Source organism: Gasterosteus aculeatus, chromosome 3 (genome assembly GCF_964276395.1).
Source record: "Gasterosteus aculeatus chromosome 3, fGasAcu3.hap1.1, whole genome shotgun sequence".
In the NCBI taxonomy this organism is placed as follows: domain Eukaryota; kingdom Metazoa; phylum Chordata; class Actinopteri; order Perciformes; family Gasterosteidae; genus Gasterosteus; species Gasterosteus aculeatus.
Window position 1 is genome coordinate 17,608,122 of NC_135690.1, and position 16,868 is coordinate 17,624,989.

The following is a 16,868-nucleotide window of genomic DNA, read 5'->3' on the forward strand; positions in this document are numbered from 1 at the left end:
GGAAAACGGTGGCAATTTTTTTTAAATAAAAACCCCAAAGAGGACTTCTCTCTCTGCGTCGGCCAACGTTGAATTGCGTCATTGAGGAAATTGAAAAATGCCTTATGGACGACCACTTAGTCGGATCGGCCCTCTGACTTCGCCGTAATTGGCTGTCGCTTTTCAGCCTATTGAGCTCCGGAGAGCCGAGCCAGGGGGGGCCAAAGGACTGCTTCACAACATGTTGCATCCTGGGAGTTTCTGCTCTTCTCCGAGTCGACCGCCTTCGCTGAAACCCCCACTTCCCTCCCTCCCTCGCCCTCCCTCGCCCTCATGATACATATTTTGTTTTCTATCAACAGTCGTGAAATTGGAAGTGGGACTGTGGCTCAGGCGGGTGCATCTGGTGGCTTTTAAAACCCCGGAGGCGACGCGAAAAGACAACAGCGGTTTCGGTGTCGGGTGTTTCGCTATTTGGCGGCGGCAGCGAGCGCCAGACGGGTGACGCGCGCGCCGGGGGGGGGAGGGTGGGTCGCCTTTGCTGCTCGGTGCCTTTAACCCTACAGCCTCATGACGTCGCCGGGCGGGACGGACGGCCCAACAGAAGGAGAGGGGGGGGGGGGGGGGGGGGGGGGGGCTTTTTCGGGGCGGGTAGACGGGAGCGGCGAGGGCCGGCACAGACAGAGAGCAAAGGCGTTGGGTGACGCTTGTCATCCTCCATTAGGCCTCCTTTGATTGGCCTTTGTGCTCCTGGAAACGGCCAACAGCTGCCCCCCCCCCCCCCCCCCCCCCCCGCCTCCGGCCCCCATTGTTCTGGCCTCGGGTTTGACAGGGGCGCTTTCTCTGGAGCATAAAGGAGGGTGTAGCCCAGAGTCAAATAAGAGTGCCCCAGCGTGCCCCCAGCAGGAGGACTGCAGGACCGTTTGTCTTCTAATGTTGGTTTGCAGGCCGTGTTCCTGGCCGCCGACATCTTTGGGAGAAAGCGCAGGTCTCAGAGTCAAGCGTTGGCTGCAGCAGCAGCAGCAGGGGGGGGATTCCTCCGTAATCCAAATATCCGGAGTGACAGAGTGGTCCTACCGCATGTTTTGCTCTGGTGGAGATTATCAATGGTTATTCAATAAGCAGGATGAGAAGAGAAATTGAATTTGTAATATTAGGGAACGAAGCATCGCCACAGTTTTGCTTCTTCTCTCCAGCTCTTTTGTTTCTAATCTGTTCAGTGGAACTTTTTGATTGCCGGCCAAGGATTAAAATTAAAAAAGAGACTTTGAGGAGTCCATTGTGGTGAACCTTTTATGTATTCGACAAAAATGCAAGTGCACTTCACTGTCCACGCACCCGCCTTTGAGCTGGCAGACGAAATACTCGGGCTAATTCAGCCGGCGCAGAACAAAGACGACACTTTAAAATGTCCGTTCCCACATCTCCAGCCCTGCAAGGCGCCCGGTGCCGCTGAGTGGAACGTGTGATGATGGAAGCGCGCGGAGGGCCGGGGCGGGAGATGAGAAGGGCGGTTTGGGATTCACGAAATAACACCTGCCTTTCAAACGCAGCGACAACAAGCCGCTCGCGTTTCATTTCAAACCGTCAAAGAATGCGGCGAAACACTGGGAACCCCAGGACACTTCCCAGTCCCCGTTCCCGGGCCGCCGTGCTGGGAATTGCTTTCCGAAGACGGTGTCAGAGCAGACCGCAAAGCCCCGGGGCGGCTCCCGCCTTTCCCAGACAACTGCTATCAGACACTCGCGATTCCGATACAGGAACTCCAAAATAGAAACTGACAATATAGGATTCCATTTGCGGTGAGAGGAGGAGGCGCGTCTCTTCTTCTTCGCATTTCAAGGGGGGGGGGGGGGAGGGGGGAGGGGGGTCAACGTGGATCCCAGGGAAGCCACTTGACATCCCAAAGCCACCATGTGTATTCATCGCCGTGGCCTCTTCCTCCTAATTCATCTCCGGAACATTTCTAAACCCACACAAGCCGCCGCCGCCCCAGCAGGAGAGAATCACAAGCTCCACGTTGACGCTCGACTTGCCGAAGGAAGCGTTCTTCAGTGTGCAGAGTGACGGACCCCGCTGCTTCCTCTTATCTCCTCGGGAGGGACACATTTAGACAAGGAAGCATTTAGAGGAAGGATTCAGCCTCTTCAAACCGGGTCTAATTGCCATAATGGCGGCCATTTCGGTGACAGGGTCGTGGTAACTTGGGACGTTTATGGTTGAGATGCAGTAAACAAACTGTCAAAATATCGTTGAAGCCGCATGAGCCTCCAGAAGCTTTCCAAGTAACACTACGTGCACGTTTACACAAGTCATGCAGGACGAATATACGCCCGTTTGCTTCCTCGCCGAGTTGGATGAGGAGACGGTTGATGTTCTCATGTCTGTAGAGACAGACCAGAACCGTGTCTCTCCTTTAATCCGCGCGAACAACGAAGGGTTAAAAAGTTGTCTAAAAAGAGTCTCAACGACATTTGTCACCACTTTCAACCACAACATGTCATTTAACAACGTTTCATTATTCTCGTGCGTCTCTCCAAAAGCAAACAAAGTGCGTAACCGACTGAATTAGGATGTTTAGGTTTCGCCTCAGTCGACGCGGCGGATCAGCGGCTCAGCTGCAGAGAACACTGCAGCAGCAGAATCCCTCCCAGGGGAGCGAGAGCCAAGTACAAAAAAGTCTTATCGAGGTTTTCTCCTCTGTGGATTGGATGCGTGATCCCTGACCCAGCCGGGGGGGGGGGGGCGTTACGTCACCAACACATTCTGCACGAGCCTCCAGAAGTCAGAGATGGAGACGGAGAAGTATAATGCGATACCTTGTTTAGTCGATTGAGGAAACAACCTTGTCATAAATATCTGTCAGAGGCTAAAGACGCTCCTGGGGGGGGATCCGGTGTGACGGAATTAGTGCACCGCTTGTTCAATATCCAACGTATCGTTGCGTCTCCTTTTAGCGAGGAAGTTGATGAAATATGCGGAAAGAGGCGAGTTAAAGGACGCGCCCCCCCCTCCCCCCGGCCCTCCATCCCCTCTGCTTGAGTCTCACAGGTTGGCTCCAACCTGAGCGATGCTTAACTCCCCTCAAAGCCCACATTTTAACCCCCCCGCACTTGAAACTTCCCCCGCCGGATTTTCCGCTCAAGAAGTTGTCTCAGAATAAGTCAGCTGCCTCCCTCAGGGAGCGATGGAGTGGGGAGGAGGAGGAGGAGGAGGAGGAAGAGGAGGAGGGTCTGTCTCCATGGCATCCCCGTGTTCCTGCTCACCCCCATCTCACCCTCCTAATCACCCCTCCTCCGCGGAGCCGAGCCCGGGGAGGTGCGTCTCGCCGACAGGACGGGGGAAGAAGAGGAACGGTGACGTAGTCGCCATGGCTACTAGAAGGGGGAGCGGGGGGGGGCTTGCCGTTAGCCCAGTTAGCGTAGCTCCTGATCATTAGGCCGGTGGAGCATCGAGGGGGGGGGGGGGGGCAGTGCGCGCTTCACACTCGGGGCTTTTACTCGGCTCGCGGAGGGAAAACCCATCCAGGCGCATTCCTCGGCGCCGACCCGCTGCTATCTCTGCAACGCTGAGCGCTTTGATTGGCTTCCGCGCCGTGACCTTGACCGGCAGCAGAAACTCAGGTGGGTGGGGGCGATAAGAGACGGGGGCAGATGTGGAGATCTTGATGACAGACAGCTTCCTGCCCCTCGTCTTCCGCGGGGGGCCGTCGTGCCTCGCGCACTCAACGGGGCTCTACCCTACACGAGGGGGGGGGGGGGGTCAATGCCGATAGCGCCGGGCAAACAAAAACCTCCTTTGTGCTTCGACGTTTCCCCCCCCCTCCTCCTCCTCCTCCTCGCAGCGTACTTATTCAATTTCCTGCGCGGCAGGAGAGGGCTTCCTTATCTTTGGATGTTTATACCTGCAAATCGGCCGCTGGCCTTTTGTTTGCAGGTGACCCGCCCTCAGGTGACATTTAATTCCCGGTGCGGTCACGCATCGGGGGGGGGGGGGGGGGCACAGCCTCTCGGCCTGAGGAGATTACTAATACAGTGGAGGCAACAGAGCTGCATTCATTCATGGTCAGAGCCGGAGAGAGAGAGACAGTTATACGCCATCGCGAGACATGCAAACGGGAGAAGAGAGCAAGGAGCTTCATCCTGTGCCCTCTTCTGTGGGAGTTTTTCCCTCCTCTTCTGGTCCAAGATTGGACAGCGCACCGAAACACGCCGCGGCGTCACAGAACACACGTCTAGCGAATCCATCATCGTTTCCTTTTATTGATTGCCGCTGTCGACATTAGTTACGGGATGAATCACAAGCAGCCGGAAAAGGGAAACGTGGGACCTGAGCTGTTGTGACATTTTGGATACGTGAGCGAGGAGGACGGGCGGAGACAAACGCGCCGTTTCACAACAATTCTCTCGCCGAGTGTGCGTAATTGAGGCCTCGCTTTCTTTTTCATTTTTGCAATAGCGAGGGGCTTTATTTTATTTATTTTTTCCAAATGGCCTTTGTGTTCTTTTTCCACTCGACCGGTCTGCGACATGAAACGCTCTCCAGCAGATTAATGCTCAGGATGCATGTCACGATTAGAGAAAAGGCATCTGGAGCGGCTGCCGCAGGTATTTAGCGCCAGCAGCGACCCGCTTTGATCGCCTTTGTCTCCCCTTTGGTGTTAAATGTTACGCGCCTCCCTGTGTTGTTTTTTGTCGTTTGTTTAGCGCTCCTGCTTTTGGCTCAGGCGAGATTAGCTGCGACGTGCCTCCGAGCGATTCACAACTTCTGGGCGAACGTTGAACCAGCGGTTAAAAATCCGACAGGTTCTAAATACTTCTGTCTCCGCTCCAAACCTTGATTTACAATCTTCGCCAACCCCCCCTCCGCCCCCCCGCAGAAAGGGGGCAAGAAATCGACAGCTTCCTTTTGTGTGGACTCTATTTTATTGGAAATCCTTCTGCTTCCACTCAAGATTAAATGCATTACTTTGTTATGACAGCTGACGCCTCCGTGAAGCCGACTGAGACCCGAGCAAATCCAAACGTCCGCATTCTGAGGCAAACTGCTCCGCGGTCGTGAGCGGGACTCGTCTATTATCTGAATCTGGCCGCCTGGAGGGAGAGAAAGCAAAAGAAGAGCGCGGACAGCGTTCAAGGAATGAGGCTGCCGGCATGTTTGCACGACTTGTTGCCACGGCGGGTGTGAAGGAGGAGGGAGAGATTTACGGCCCCCCGATTAACAAATGAGAAATCAAACTGTCGGGGAGCTGTTGCCCCGTTTAACGCGCGTTTGCTCATCAGCCGCTTGTGCAACGGCCACTTTAACGAGCAGAAAGCAGCAACGGGGGAAGAAACGCTTTCTTTTCTCCTTTACCCCCCCCAAAAAAAAACCCACTCAGGAAACCGCTGCTCCAGTGAATGTGGGACGCCGCCGTCGAAGGCGATATTGTATTTCATTTCCTCTCAGTGAAATACTGATCCCGGAGATTCATGCGGCTCGCTTCCATCTCGTGCTCTCGCGTGAGCCCAAACTTTCCTCCGTTGTTATTGAAGAGAAAACGCTACGCGCGAACACGCCTGGCGCTCCGCGTCGACAAAGCGCCGTTTTTAACAAAATGGAAAATAAATGTGAGGATTTTTCCGTCTCTGTGGCTGCAGAAAACACGATGGACCCCCGGCCTTGTTTCCTGAAACACTTCTAGCTGAATTTACATGCAAGAGTGATACACCCCCCTCCCACCCCCATCTCCTCCCCCATCTCCCCCCTCCTGCTGGTTCTCACCACACAGATTGACCAGTCATCTGTGACTCTCCCAGGGTTTAGCTGATAATTCACGACGGCCCCGCCGGCATTCAATGTGAGTTACCGAATGACGAGCCAAGCTCATCAATGGCCGACAGGCGGGATGCGCGTGGCCGCGGGCCAGAGAGGAGTTAGAGCACAAAAGCCCCCCATCCCCCCGTTCGGTCGACCCCGAGAGCCTGGAAATGCCAGTGTGGCACGAGGGGGGCGGCTTCCATCCGCACAACGTATGGCACCGCTCGGGCCTTGTGTTTGTGCGGAGACGTAGCGTTAACCTCTGCGACCTTTCGGGGAGGAACACAAACACGCCGGCGTGTTGAACCAAGGAATATTTCCCAACCCTCGTTGGAGAGAAATGTGCAGTGTGTTTCTCTAGAGGAGGGGGTGGGGGGGCCGCGGGGGGGTTAAACTAACAGAGAAAAAGAGGCGCTGGAAATCTGTCTGGAATCTGTTGCATTATTATTGCAAATGAATCTTGTTTCTACTGACTGGGTGATAAGAAAGTCCCCTTAAAGTGTCTCATTGGCTCGATGCTGCAGCGCCCAAACAACCCCCCCCCCCCTAAAGATATCACACAAGCCACTTTAATCTTTTTACATTTCTCTTTTATTTATACGCCTGCTCTCCTTTAGGCATCCAAACACACTGGAAGCGTTGACACTAGAGTTTACGGCGTAATCCGCCCGCGTCTGTCTTTCTTTACTTTAAAAGACTCGATAACGGAACCCGGCAGATCGGTGCGCTCGCGCCACCTTTGCGGCCGCCGCCTTCTCAGACCCGGCCGTCGGCTTTCTTATCTGCAGAATGGGCGTTCTGGAACATCTGAAGCAGATCTGAAACCTGGCCCGACCCGGCTCGCTGCGGCGTGATTTCACAGATGTGTTATTTGAAATGACACAAAGACGTTGGAGAATAATGGAGTACAAACACTGAGGAGGGAGAAATGGAATATGGAGAATTTAAATGGCTGTGTACTCAATTTAAAATGGGGAAAAGACAAATATTTGACATTATTTAGAGTTGAATTTAAAGAGTAAATAGTAATTTAATACATTTACATTCTGTCTTTCCATATATATTAGTTGTAATTGTCATTGGTGCATCCGGCGTTCCCGCGCTGGATTCAAATTCCCTTCACCTGCACAAGAAACATCCCCCGAAAGACGAAGCACAGACGTAAACTCATGTCACCGATGACAACGTCGCTGCAAACCAAACATTCCAGCTACCAAACGCAGCGCAGTCGCTCATCTCAAACCGGCAGACGTTACGCGGATACTCCGCCGCTCCTCTTGAGCCGTGCTGCTGTCAGCCACAGGTGCACGAACGTCGACCAACTCCTGACGCACATTTCCCGTCTCTTGGGCTCAGCTGCAACCAGCTTAACCTTGTTATTGGATATATTATTCAACTTACTACATACACGAATGCTTCTGTATGACCTTTAGAAGCCGACAGTAGCAACAGGGAGACAATTGGTTCTTTCTGTTTGGTCATTCTTAATGATTTTCATTGGTGCCACCGTGCCGGATTCCGGTGAGATCCGATAAAATCATGCAGGTTCCCCCAGAAGCTGCAGGCCTCCTGCCGGGAACAAACCCACACCTGAATGGGGCGGTTTCATCTTACCATCATCGAACTCTCAGATTGAACCGCGGCATCGCAGCGACATGTCAATCGCCGCGTAGCCCCGCCCCCGATAGCACACCTGGCTTCACGCGTGCTTGCCTCTAAATGGACCATGATCTACTCAATCAACGTCATGCAGCATTGAAGAAGACGCCAGAGACGAAGCCAATTAACTCTGGTTTACCAGCTTTATTGATCTAATAAATCAAGTGAGAAGTGGATTGATTTCCCCGTAGATATCTACACAATCTGATTTGTCTTTGCAATCGGAGGACACGCGATGGACATTGGAAACGATGCAAATTGAGGCAATTCCGCACCCTGTCAAAGGAATGTTCCAGGTGAAGGCGATCACCTGATCGTACCGTCTCCCGCTGGGGGACGGGGGGCAATTATCACGATGCCGGCGCTGTGCTGGAGAGCGGCGGGACGCGGGCCCTCGGGGGCGGGACGGGCTGAAGGTGAGCGGCATGTGGACGGAATCAGATATTGTTTTCAGAGGCGCACACACACACACACACACACACACACACACACACACACACACACACACACACACACACATTCCTTTTTTGACGGATGGGCAAATATGCATTCTCCTCGCATGAAACCCAAAACCTGGACTTTCTGCATACCAAAGCAGTATTTCCCTCTAAGAAATACAACAGGAGTATTTCAACCCAGGTTCTACCCGAGGCCAAATCACAGTCGATCCTTCAAACGCCTCAAGGCGCGATTTTTTTTTTATTATCCAAAATTGCTAATGCACGAAAAAATGTACGTCTGCTGTGATATCCTGCTCCACAGCGACATGCCTTTGTTAACAAATTGTGCAGCACAGCCGGACCTAAAATAAAACTGGAAGAGAAATCCTTCGCCCGAACAAAACAGCAAGCGGCGGGAAAATAAAAGGCTAAATCCAAATTGAAAAGGAAGCCCCTCAAAATAACGGGCTGCAACTATCCATCCGTAATCAATGCTTGGCAGACAAGTGTGTGATTTGGGGTTACTTTGTTTCCCGGTACAATGGCAATGAAAAGGGGGGGGGGGGTAATGATTGTCATTAAGTCGACATACCAACACCATCGGTTTTGATGAGCGTGTAACAGACGGGAGTGTTTTGTGACAATACTTGTAATTACAGCCAAATGTACTAATCCAAAGACTGAGGGAGCAAAGCCGAAATGGGCCCGAGGACGATTCGGAAACATCGACACATAAAACCCGAAACGTATCCATGCGTACGAATCTCTGCGTGCACTTATGAAGCTGTAAGGGACGGTCCAACCAGTGAAGAAGGACCATCGTCACGCACCGAAGGACGTCGGTCAGCTGAATAATGAGGTTTCTCCAAAAGGTCGCCCGGGTCGGCGTTAACCGTTTCCACCGCGGTCCCTCACCTTGCGAGCAGTGGAAGCAGAAGACGAGCAGCGAGAGGCAGCGAACCATCGGACGGCTCGGCGGCGAGGCCATGGCGCGCGGCCGCGTGCGGACGATCCGGAGGAGCCTTTTGGGGGGGAAAAATAATAACAGCGGGTTCAGAGCGCCGCGGTCGCAGGGCGGAAAGCTGCGGCGATGTCAGCCGTCCGTGGAAGCGTCGCCGGGCATCATCTCGCCTGCGAGAGAAAAAAAAGGAGAAGAAAGAGCATAAGAGCGAGGACGGGGACGTTATTTTTTCTTTCACTCGCTCATCCGGGTGCATCCGGACGCACCGCGAACATCTGCTGCTGCTTTCAATCACTCAAACATTACAAGTTTATTCCTCAATGTTTACACGGCCTCATTCTCCCCCCCCCACCCACCCTCCACGTTCCACCTTCCCCCGCGGGAGAAAAAGCCCATCGCCGTGGCAACGAGCTGGCGCGGGGGACGCCATTAGAGGCACGGCCGCAGCGAGAGAGCGACTTTTGTCTCCGTCCTTATCGAGGGGGCAGAAGCGGCTCTTTGTCTGCAAAAAAGCAGCGAAAGGTTACAGCCGGAGACGGAGGGACGCAGCGGAGAGATAAGCTGCTTACCAGAGTCCAACACACACACACACACACGCGCACACACACACACACGCACACGCGCAGGCCGACAAACGCATGCCTGCACAGACATGTGAGCGACGACACGCGCGCAGGAGACAGGACACACACACACACACACACACACACACACACACACACACACGCCAGTATATCGGACCTTGTTTGTTCCCATGTGGTTGCCATCCAGCATCGCTCCAATGCACACACACACACACAAACAAACACACACACACAAAGGTGTCCACGCTGTAAACACGGCCGGAGGAGATGCAGAGGAGAGTCGGCGTTTCTCCGCCGCGTGTTTCTGTTCACGTGCGGCCGAGAAAACACACACGCAGCCGACCTGAGATTCATCAGCCGAACCCGGGCGGGTTTTATAGGGACTGTTTGTCTCCCAGATCAGATAAGACTGAAGAATGAAGGGGGGGGGGGGGGGTGGGAGGGGGGCGTCAATCCACCTCTACTCGCACCCTCATCCCCAAGCCTTCGAACAGCACCGCCACCGGTTGAGGATCGGCCATTTATTCTGGAGATATGAGACAGACGCGGGGGGGGGGGGGGGGGTGGACCATAATGGTGGCTGACAGGAGGAGATTGGAACCTGTGGAGGGGGAGGGGGGGTGCTGAGCCACTCCTCCAGACCCCAATGGACGAGAACCCGCCAGACCGCACGGAAGGAGACTTCCCACCACCACCACCATCACCCCCCCCCGGGGTTCTTTCTCCACATTGCCCCCCCCCACACACAGACGTGCTCATCTGCCTAAACACGGTTCCGTTTTGGTGGCGTAACGGCGCCGAGTCGGACTCCAGATAAAAGGATTAGACGATTAAACGCGGAGATGCTTCACACAAGCACGGACTGACTCATCATAACTTCACATCGGGGGGGCGGGGAGATGAAGATGGTGAGGGGGGGGGGGGGGGCGATGTTCTGAAGCAGAAAACGATTTGCAGAGGTGAGTTAGGCGTCGTTAACCCCCTCAGAGACGGTGCTGAGGAATTATCTAATTATCTAACCCCCCCCCCCCAAACGCTACTCCCCCGACTAGCTGCAAATTGAGGTTACTTTGGTTTTTTGGCGTTGGCCACTGAGGCAGATGTGTAAATAAATAACAACATGCAGTTATTGAGTGAGACCACCTACGCGACACACAGGAAACGCGTTCCCCCCATTTAGGACTCAACCGTCCCTTTAATGAGTCTTAATGGCAAATTCACAGGAAGCCACGGAACAGAAACAACGATCATACGTGACTCAGACACTGAGACAAAAAGAATACACGTATGTTCGTACGCGGCCGGCCCAGACGACCACCGGCTGGGTAATTATTCATTTCAGCGGCTCGTCCTAAACAAACACGAGTACGAACGTTCCCTCAAGTTCTTTGGCTCCATTATAAGCACTTCTATATTAAAAAAAAAAAAAAAAAGGGAAATGAAGAACGATCCGCAAACGGTCCCCGACATCTGTTTTCCTTTCGTCTGCCGTACGAACGCGGTGGAAACCCGAGAAGACGGATCCGCCATCAGTCGAGATAACGCAGAGAAGCACAGCGCGCCGCCAATTTCTCACAGCAGCCTGATGGAAATAATAAGCAAGCGTTTAAAAAGAGGACGGAGAGCAATTACGGGACGATTAAAACAAACGGACGGGGGGGGCGACGGCCCGCATGTCCCCGCGCGAGACGCCCGCCCAGTGAATGCAGCGTCTCCTTTGACAAAAGCCGGCGTGGGCCTCGCTGGAGCGGGAGAGGCGTCCGCTGAAAGAGAAGGGAGAGGGGGGGGGGAGAAGGGGGCGGCAGGGGGTCACCGCGGAGGACTGACAGCTCGGCAGTACGGCCCGACCCCATCCCACCCCCCACCCTGCCCCGGGTTCGCCCCCAAACTTCGTCTCCGCGAAAATAAAAAGCCCAGGAATGTTAATTTATTTCCAATTGTCTGCACAAGTGAAGCAGAGACGTTGGGCTGGACGCCGCCAACCGCCCCCCCCCCCCCCATGGCGTGGTTTGTTGCAGGGGGGCAACAATCTTAATTAGTCTATTCAGCATTTTCTCAATTAATGTAACAACATTTGTTGTTTTATGAGACCAGCAGTCCAAAAAACCCAAAATGCATCCAGTGAACTGAAGGGAGACGGCTTAAATAAAATAACAGTAGTTTATGCAAATGTTTGCCTGTTGATATCGTCTAGATTTCGTAGCGTGAGGTTTCCGGGTTTTAAGCCATACCGGACTGTTCTATGTCATTACAGCCACTTTACATATGATTATTCATTAAAAATGTTGCCGTGTAAATATTCAGTGAAAAAGCATCTAATGTAATTATGGCGTCGAGGGATTTGGTCAAAAATTACGTTGATGTTTGATATTTTCCATCCCACCAAACTGCTGTTTGTGATGCGGATCCTCTGTGAGCGCTTCTCTCATCCCATAAGAGCCGCAGCCTGCTGCAGCGCAGGAGCTCCGTCAGCTTCCCACGTCTCCTGTTTGAGGCCACTGCAACGTGTAAATATGCAAAGCTCCAACCTCAAGGCACTTAAACTTCCGCTCTTTATGTTCTCAAGATAAATGTCGAAAGAAGACTGAAGGGGAAAGAAATGCTTTTAAGTCGGAAACGTTCTTCGGCGCAGCTCAAAAAGGCCAAACAGACGCCTCCTGTGAGGTGCAGAGCTTTACAGTGGGATGGAGAGAGAGAGAGAGAGAGCACAACAGTTGGTGTGTTCGGCCGCTCGGGGCCAAGTGATGGAGGCAGCAGATAAGGTGGAGCGCCAGCGGGCAGATGGACGTAGTGAAACAGAGACGAGCAGAACAGCGAACAAAGACGACCTCGGCGGCCCCGGTCGATGTCGAGTGAAACGGAGGGACGCTCTTCAGAGGGGCGCAGCGGGGGGGAGAGAGGAGGGGGGGGGGGGGGGGGGTCAAAGCAGGGCGACCCGTCCAGGTTTGTGGTTGAAATCCCCCGAAATAACAAAACTGTGTTCGCTCGTCCCGTCGATAGAAACGCGGAGCGGACGACTCGCCGTTATTTATTTACGTGAATGAAGTAGATAATAAACAGCGCGTACTGACGCAGACGTCATTTTAACACCTTTTGCATTCAATTCTTGATTAAACGAGCAATGTACTTTTTTTTTTTTATTCACAGATGATTAAACCAAACCATGTGGTTATTTTATAACACAAATCATGCTTTATCCTTATATAATATATATAATATATAAAATAAACAATTCACTTTATTGGGATTGACTATTTTGGCCATTTTCCCCAAATTTTAATTTATAAATTGATATAATGTCAGACAAATATAATGTCTTGAAATTATGCAACACATCAAATATTCCGTTTATATTCGAGGTGGAAGCGGCGATTTTTTTAATTATATTTGAAGGTTAATATCGTCAGTCTGTATAACATTATCTCTGTTATTCTTCACGTACTTTATCCGAAGGCTCTACGAATGTTTTATGGTAGTAAACTATTTTATTTTTATTTTTTTACATTCTCCACTTCAACATTTTTTTGCGCTCGGATACTCGAGCTGATCAAGATCACATTTATTCTGTTAAAAAAAACTAGAAATTTTAAACTGTGGAGGGGGGGGTTACCAAAATGTTGGTTTTCACACACACACACACACACACACACACACACACACACACACACACACACAGCTCGCTCAACATTAAAAACCAGCAACCCCCCCTCTGCATAAACTAACACACACACACACTAATTATTTCATTCTTTTAACGCGTTTTCCAGGAGGTGATGTGTTGATGTTCACACCTTCAGGGGGGGGGTGTGTGTGTGTGGGGGGGGGGGGGGGGGGTAATCTGGACCCTCTGCAGCCCGGCTCGGCCCGGATTAGCTCACAGAGTAGCCGCTAACGCGCAGCAGGTGTGGCGTTAATGAGCAACAGGAGGAGTGTAATCAGTCAAAGGAAAGAAAGGAAAAGGGAAAAAGAAAAAAAGGTTCCATTGTAATCAAACACAAATTCCCTAAAAGGGAAAATGAAATGTGGCATCTGGACCCGAATGATGTCAGTTTGGGGTAGAAGCCAGAGGGGTGAGCCCCCCCCCCCCCGAAAGGAGACGATGAATCATTTGCAAACGATCTCCGGGTTTTTCTTATTGGATTGGACTCTTCCAAAAGGGGGGGGGTCCCCAAAGAATCCACACAAGCTACTGACGAGCAACATTCTACTGGGGCTACATTTCCAGACATGCCCCCCCCATTGTAGATTGAGCGGGGGCTTATAACAAAGTGGCTAGTTTTCTTCTGATTAAATAATCAATGCAAATTAACACTGTTAATGGTTTTGGGCTGTTGGTTGTGAAGCTTCGAAAAACGTTTGTGTGAATTATTCAAATAAGTGTCTCTCAGAAGTGTGTGTGGGGGGGGGCACAAAGTCAGAGGTGCTACATCGTGTGTGTGAATATTCATTTCAAACTCAAACGAATATTTCAAACAAAACCTCATTATGAAATTGGTGGTTGAACTTTGCGAAAGATTATTTTGCAATAATTGTTATTTTGCGTAAATCAACACAGTGACTGAGGAGCACGTTTGGGTTTAGCTGAGCTCAAAGCGTAACATTTATTAATCGACTATTTTGACAATAAATAAGGTCATTTTTAACACGGAAAGTTCATTTAATTGCTGAGCCGGATTACAGCTTGCAGAGGATTGAATGTTTTATTTATTCGTAAATTATATTATCACAATTTTTTTTAAAATTATTTTCTGGTGAAAAATGACTCAAGAAATCAATCAATAGTTAATGAATGAATCGATTGACAGAGGAAATGATCTGCTGAGGAATGAATGCATAAAACAAGCGCCGGTGGCAGCGTTTCATCCAAAATGGAAGCGCGCGGTTTGTATTTTTGAACCCAACCTGCAGAATGTTCCTCCAGCCTGAGGTTCTTTGCGTCTCCTCCCGTCGTGCTCGCTGCTCTTCACACTCACACGGTAAATCTTTGATTTAAAGTTTGTTCCAGCTTAAAGCCCGTTTCCGTCCCCAGTCTGCATGGGGAGCACGTGGGCTGCACCCCCCCCCCCCCCCCCCGCGTGGTCTCCATTCACTCGCCGTCTCCGGTGACTGACAGGCACTAACGCGCCGAGTGAAACATCATCAAGGGAAACGGCCGCTGAAGGAAGGAAGCACGAACACACGAGCGCTGGAATCACTGCCAGGTCGTTTTTCTGGTGGGAGATTCTATTTTCATTTTTGAACATTTAACAGACCACGAAACTATTAAAGAGCAAATAAACTCCAACTACATCAAGATGGGAAATAGAAAAGGTTCATTATGATGCAAAGGGAGCAGAAGCCTAAACGTCAACGTCGAGTCGAACATCCGATCCGGAGCGGAGGTACGTAGGTGTGACCCGGCCTCCGGTGCCCCGGGGGGGGTTGGGGGGGGGCCTTTTGAGTAAAGCCTCGGCTGGCGCGAGAGCCGCAGGAGGTGGAAGTTAAACTTCACACTCGTCTCCGCCGGCTTCCCCTTGATGTCGGCCGCTGTTCAGATCTGGCGATCTAAAAGCCACACCTGGAATTCGACTTCGCCGGGGCGGCGCTGCAGGGCGGCGTAAACCCTCCGACCCGACAGGGGGGGGGGGGGCGCGTTCCTTTTTGCTCGTGAGGCACGATGGGAGTCTCGGACGTGTTTGTTTTCTAAAGGGCGCCGCACCCTCGTCTGCGCTGTTCGACGGGGAGGACGTTGTATCGCGCCGCAAACGGGTTATGAAAACTGCAGATATGTAAATTCACAGGTTTGAATTCACGAGCGGGCGAACGAAGGTTGAGACCAAAAATATGAATCCGTCGATTTATTCTGAAGGAGTCAGACATGAAAGTGTTGGGGCAGTATTTTAACACCGAGAGGAACTCATATTATCAGGCTTTCATCCTTCGCCGCGCTTGTTTTAAACAGTGGAAAGCTGCCGCTGATCACATTACATCCATCGCCACTGTTTCCTCAGCGGGATTCAGAAAATCCAGCTTAAACCAGAGTGTTGAAATAAAGACAGGAAAGGTGCACTCAGCAGAGCGCCGCTGCTGCACGGTGTGATTGAGTGAATACAACCTTCAATCAGATAAACCCCCCCCCCCCCCCCCCCCGCGCCCCGTCGAGACGCCACAGAGCTGCAAGGTGTGTTAAAGCACATTTCATTTCAACCTGAAAGAACGCGAGGCGCCGCACGCACGACGTCCACTTTATGAGACGTTTCATACAATCCTGTCAAGAGTTTATTACTCTAACAAAAGCTGCAGCCGGGTCACGGCGGCCGTTGGGGGGGAGAGAGGAGGGGGGGGGGGGGTGATGTACTCTGACGTCTGCATTGAACATTTTGTCCCCAAATGTGAGCTGTGAGATTTTCCTTTGAGCTCTCTTTTGGTCTCCACCATCTTCTTCTGGGGGGGGGATGTTTTCCCCCCTCGAGAGTCGCCTGCTGAACGCGACCGTCACCAGCCGGGACGCCAACTTGTCCGCACGTTATTCCTCATGAAGACTGTGGTGAGTCACTCCTCTAACCGGAGCACTTCATTGAGGATTGAGCCTCTGCAGGCTGGAGCTGGAAAGGGGCCTCGGACTTAATATGCGCGGTGGTCCTCGTTTCACGGCTGGTTTCAATTCAAAGTGGTTGTTTTTCCTCAGTATTGGTTTCTATTATTTTGTCCACCCACTCGGTCCGTCCCTTTGGAAACCAAAGACAGAAGCGTCAATCTGCAGCCGCTCCACTGGGAAATGGGCGGACTTGTTTTTCCGCTTTCTTTGTACGTAATTACTTTGCCGTTGGTTTCCTCTCTTCGCCCCGACGGTCGTGGATATTACTGAAGAGGCTCTACCCCCCCCGATTCGGCGGTTAAGCACTTCAGCGTTTTCATTTTGAAAGACGGACCACTGCTGGTTTCCCTCCTTCTTCACAGCACTTCCCCTCATCCTTGCGTCAAAGAGCTGAAAACGCTTCCCGGAGATGCAAACCGGAGCTTTAACAAGTCACAGAAATGACAAAAATACAACATAATTACACAACTCGGCCTCTAAACAACTAGAAAAGTCCCGAGATTTAAGGCCAGACTCCCCGTCTTTAATGCACGAGATCTGTGAGCTTCTGACAGACTGTTTACGGCCCCCAAAGGTGCTTTTGGCTCGGGGGGGGGGGGGGGGGGGGGGAGAACATCCACGCCTCCAACACGAGGTCTTAAAAATGGCCGACAGCGCCGAATTAGAGCTTCCCAAATTACACGGCTTAGCGTTTTTCTGCTGGTTCCATCGCGACGGAGAACCGGAGGACTCGACGAGTGCAGAGAGACTGAACTCACACAATGAGGACAGTGCGTCTTATGAGAATGGGGACAGCTGTCGGGGTGTCTTCGTGGTGAAGGACGGGTTTGACAGAGCGGTGTGTGTGTGTGTGCGCTGCGTGTTTCCCT

The 16,868-nt window shown here is 51.9% G+C and overlaps 1 protein-coding gene across 1 annotated transcript in view; it reads right to left on the bottom strand.

Moving 5' to 3' along the window:
• adgrl2b.1 (adhesion G protein-coupled receptor L2b, tandem duplicate 1) overlaps positions 1–16,868 on the bottom strand; it is a 61,634-nt gene that overhangs the window by 38,378 nt on the left and 6,388 nt on the right. Inside the window, 1 exon segment of the mRNA XM_078099877.1 lies at positions 8,793–9,008. Within this exon segment, the coding sequence (XP_077956003.1) occupies positions 8,793–8,865 (73 nt within the window). The 5' untranslated portion in view covers positions 8,866–9,008.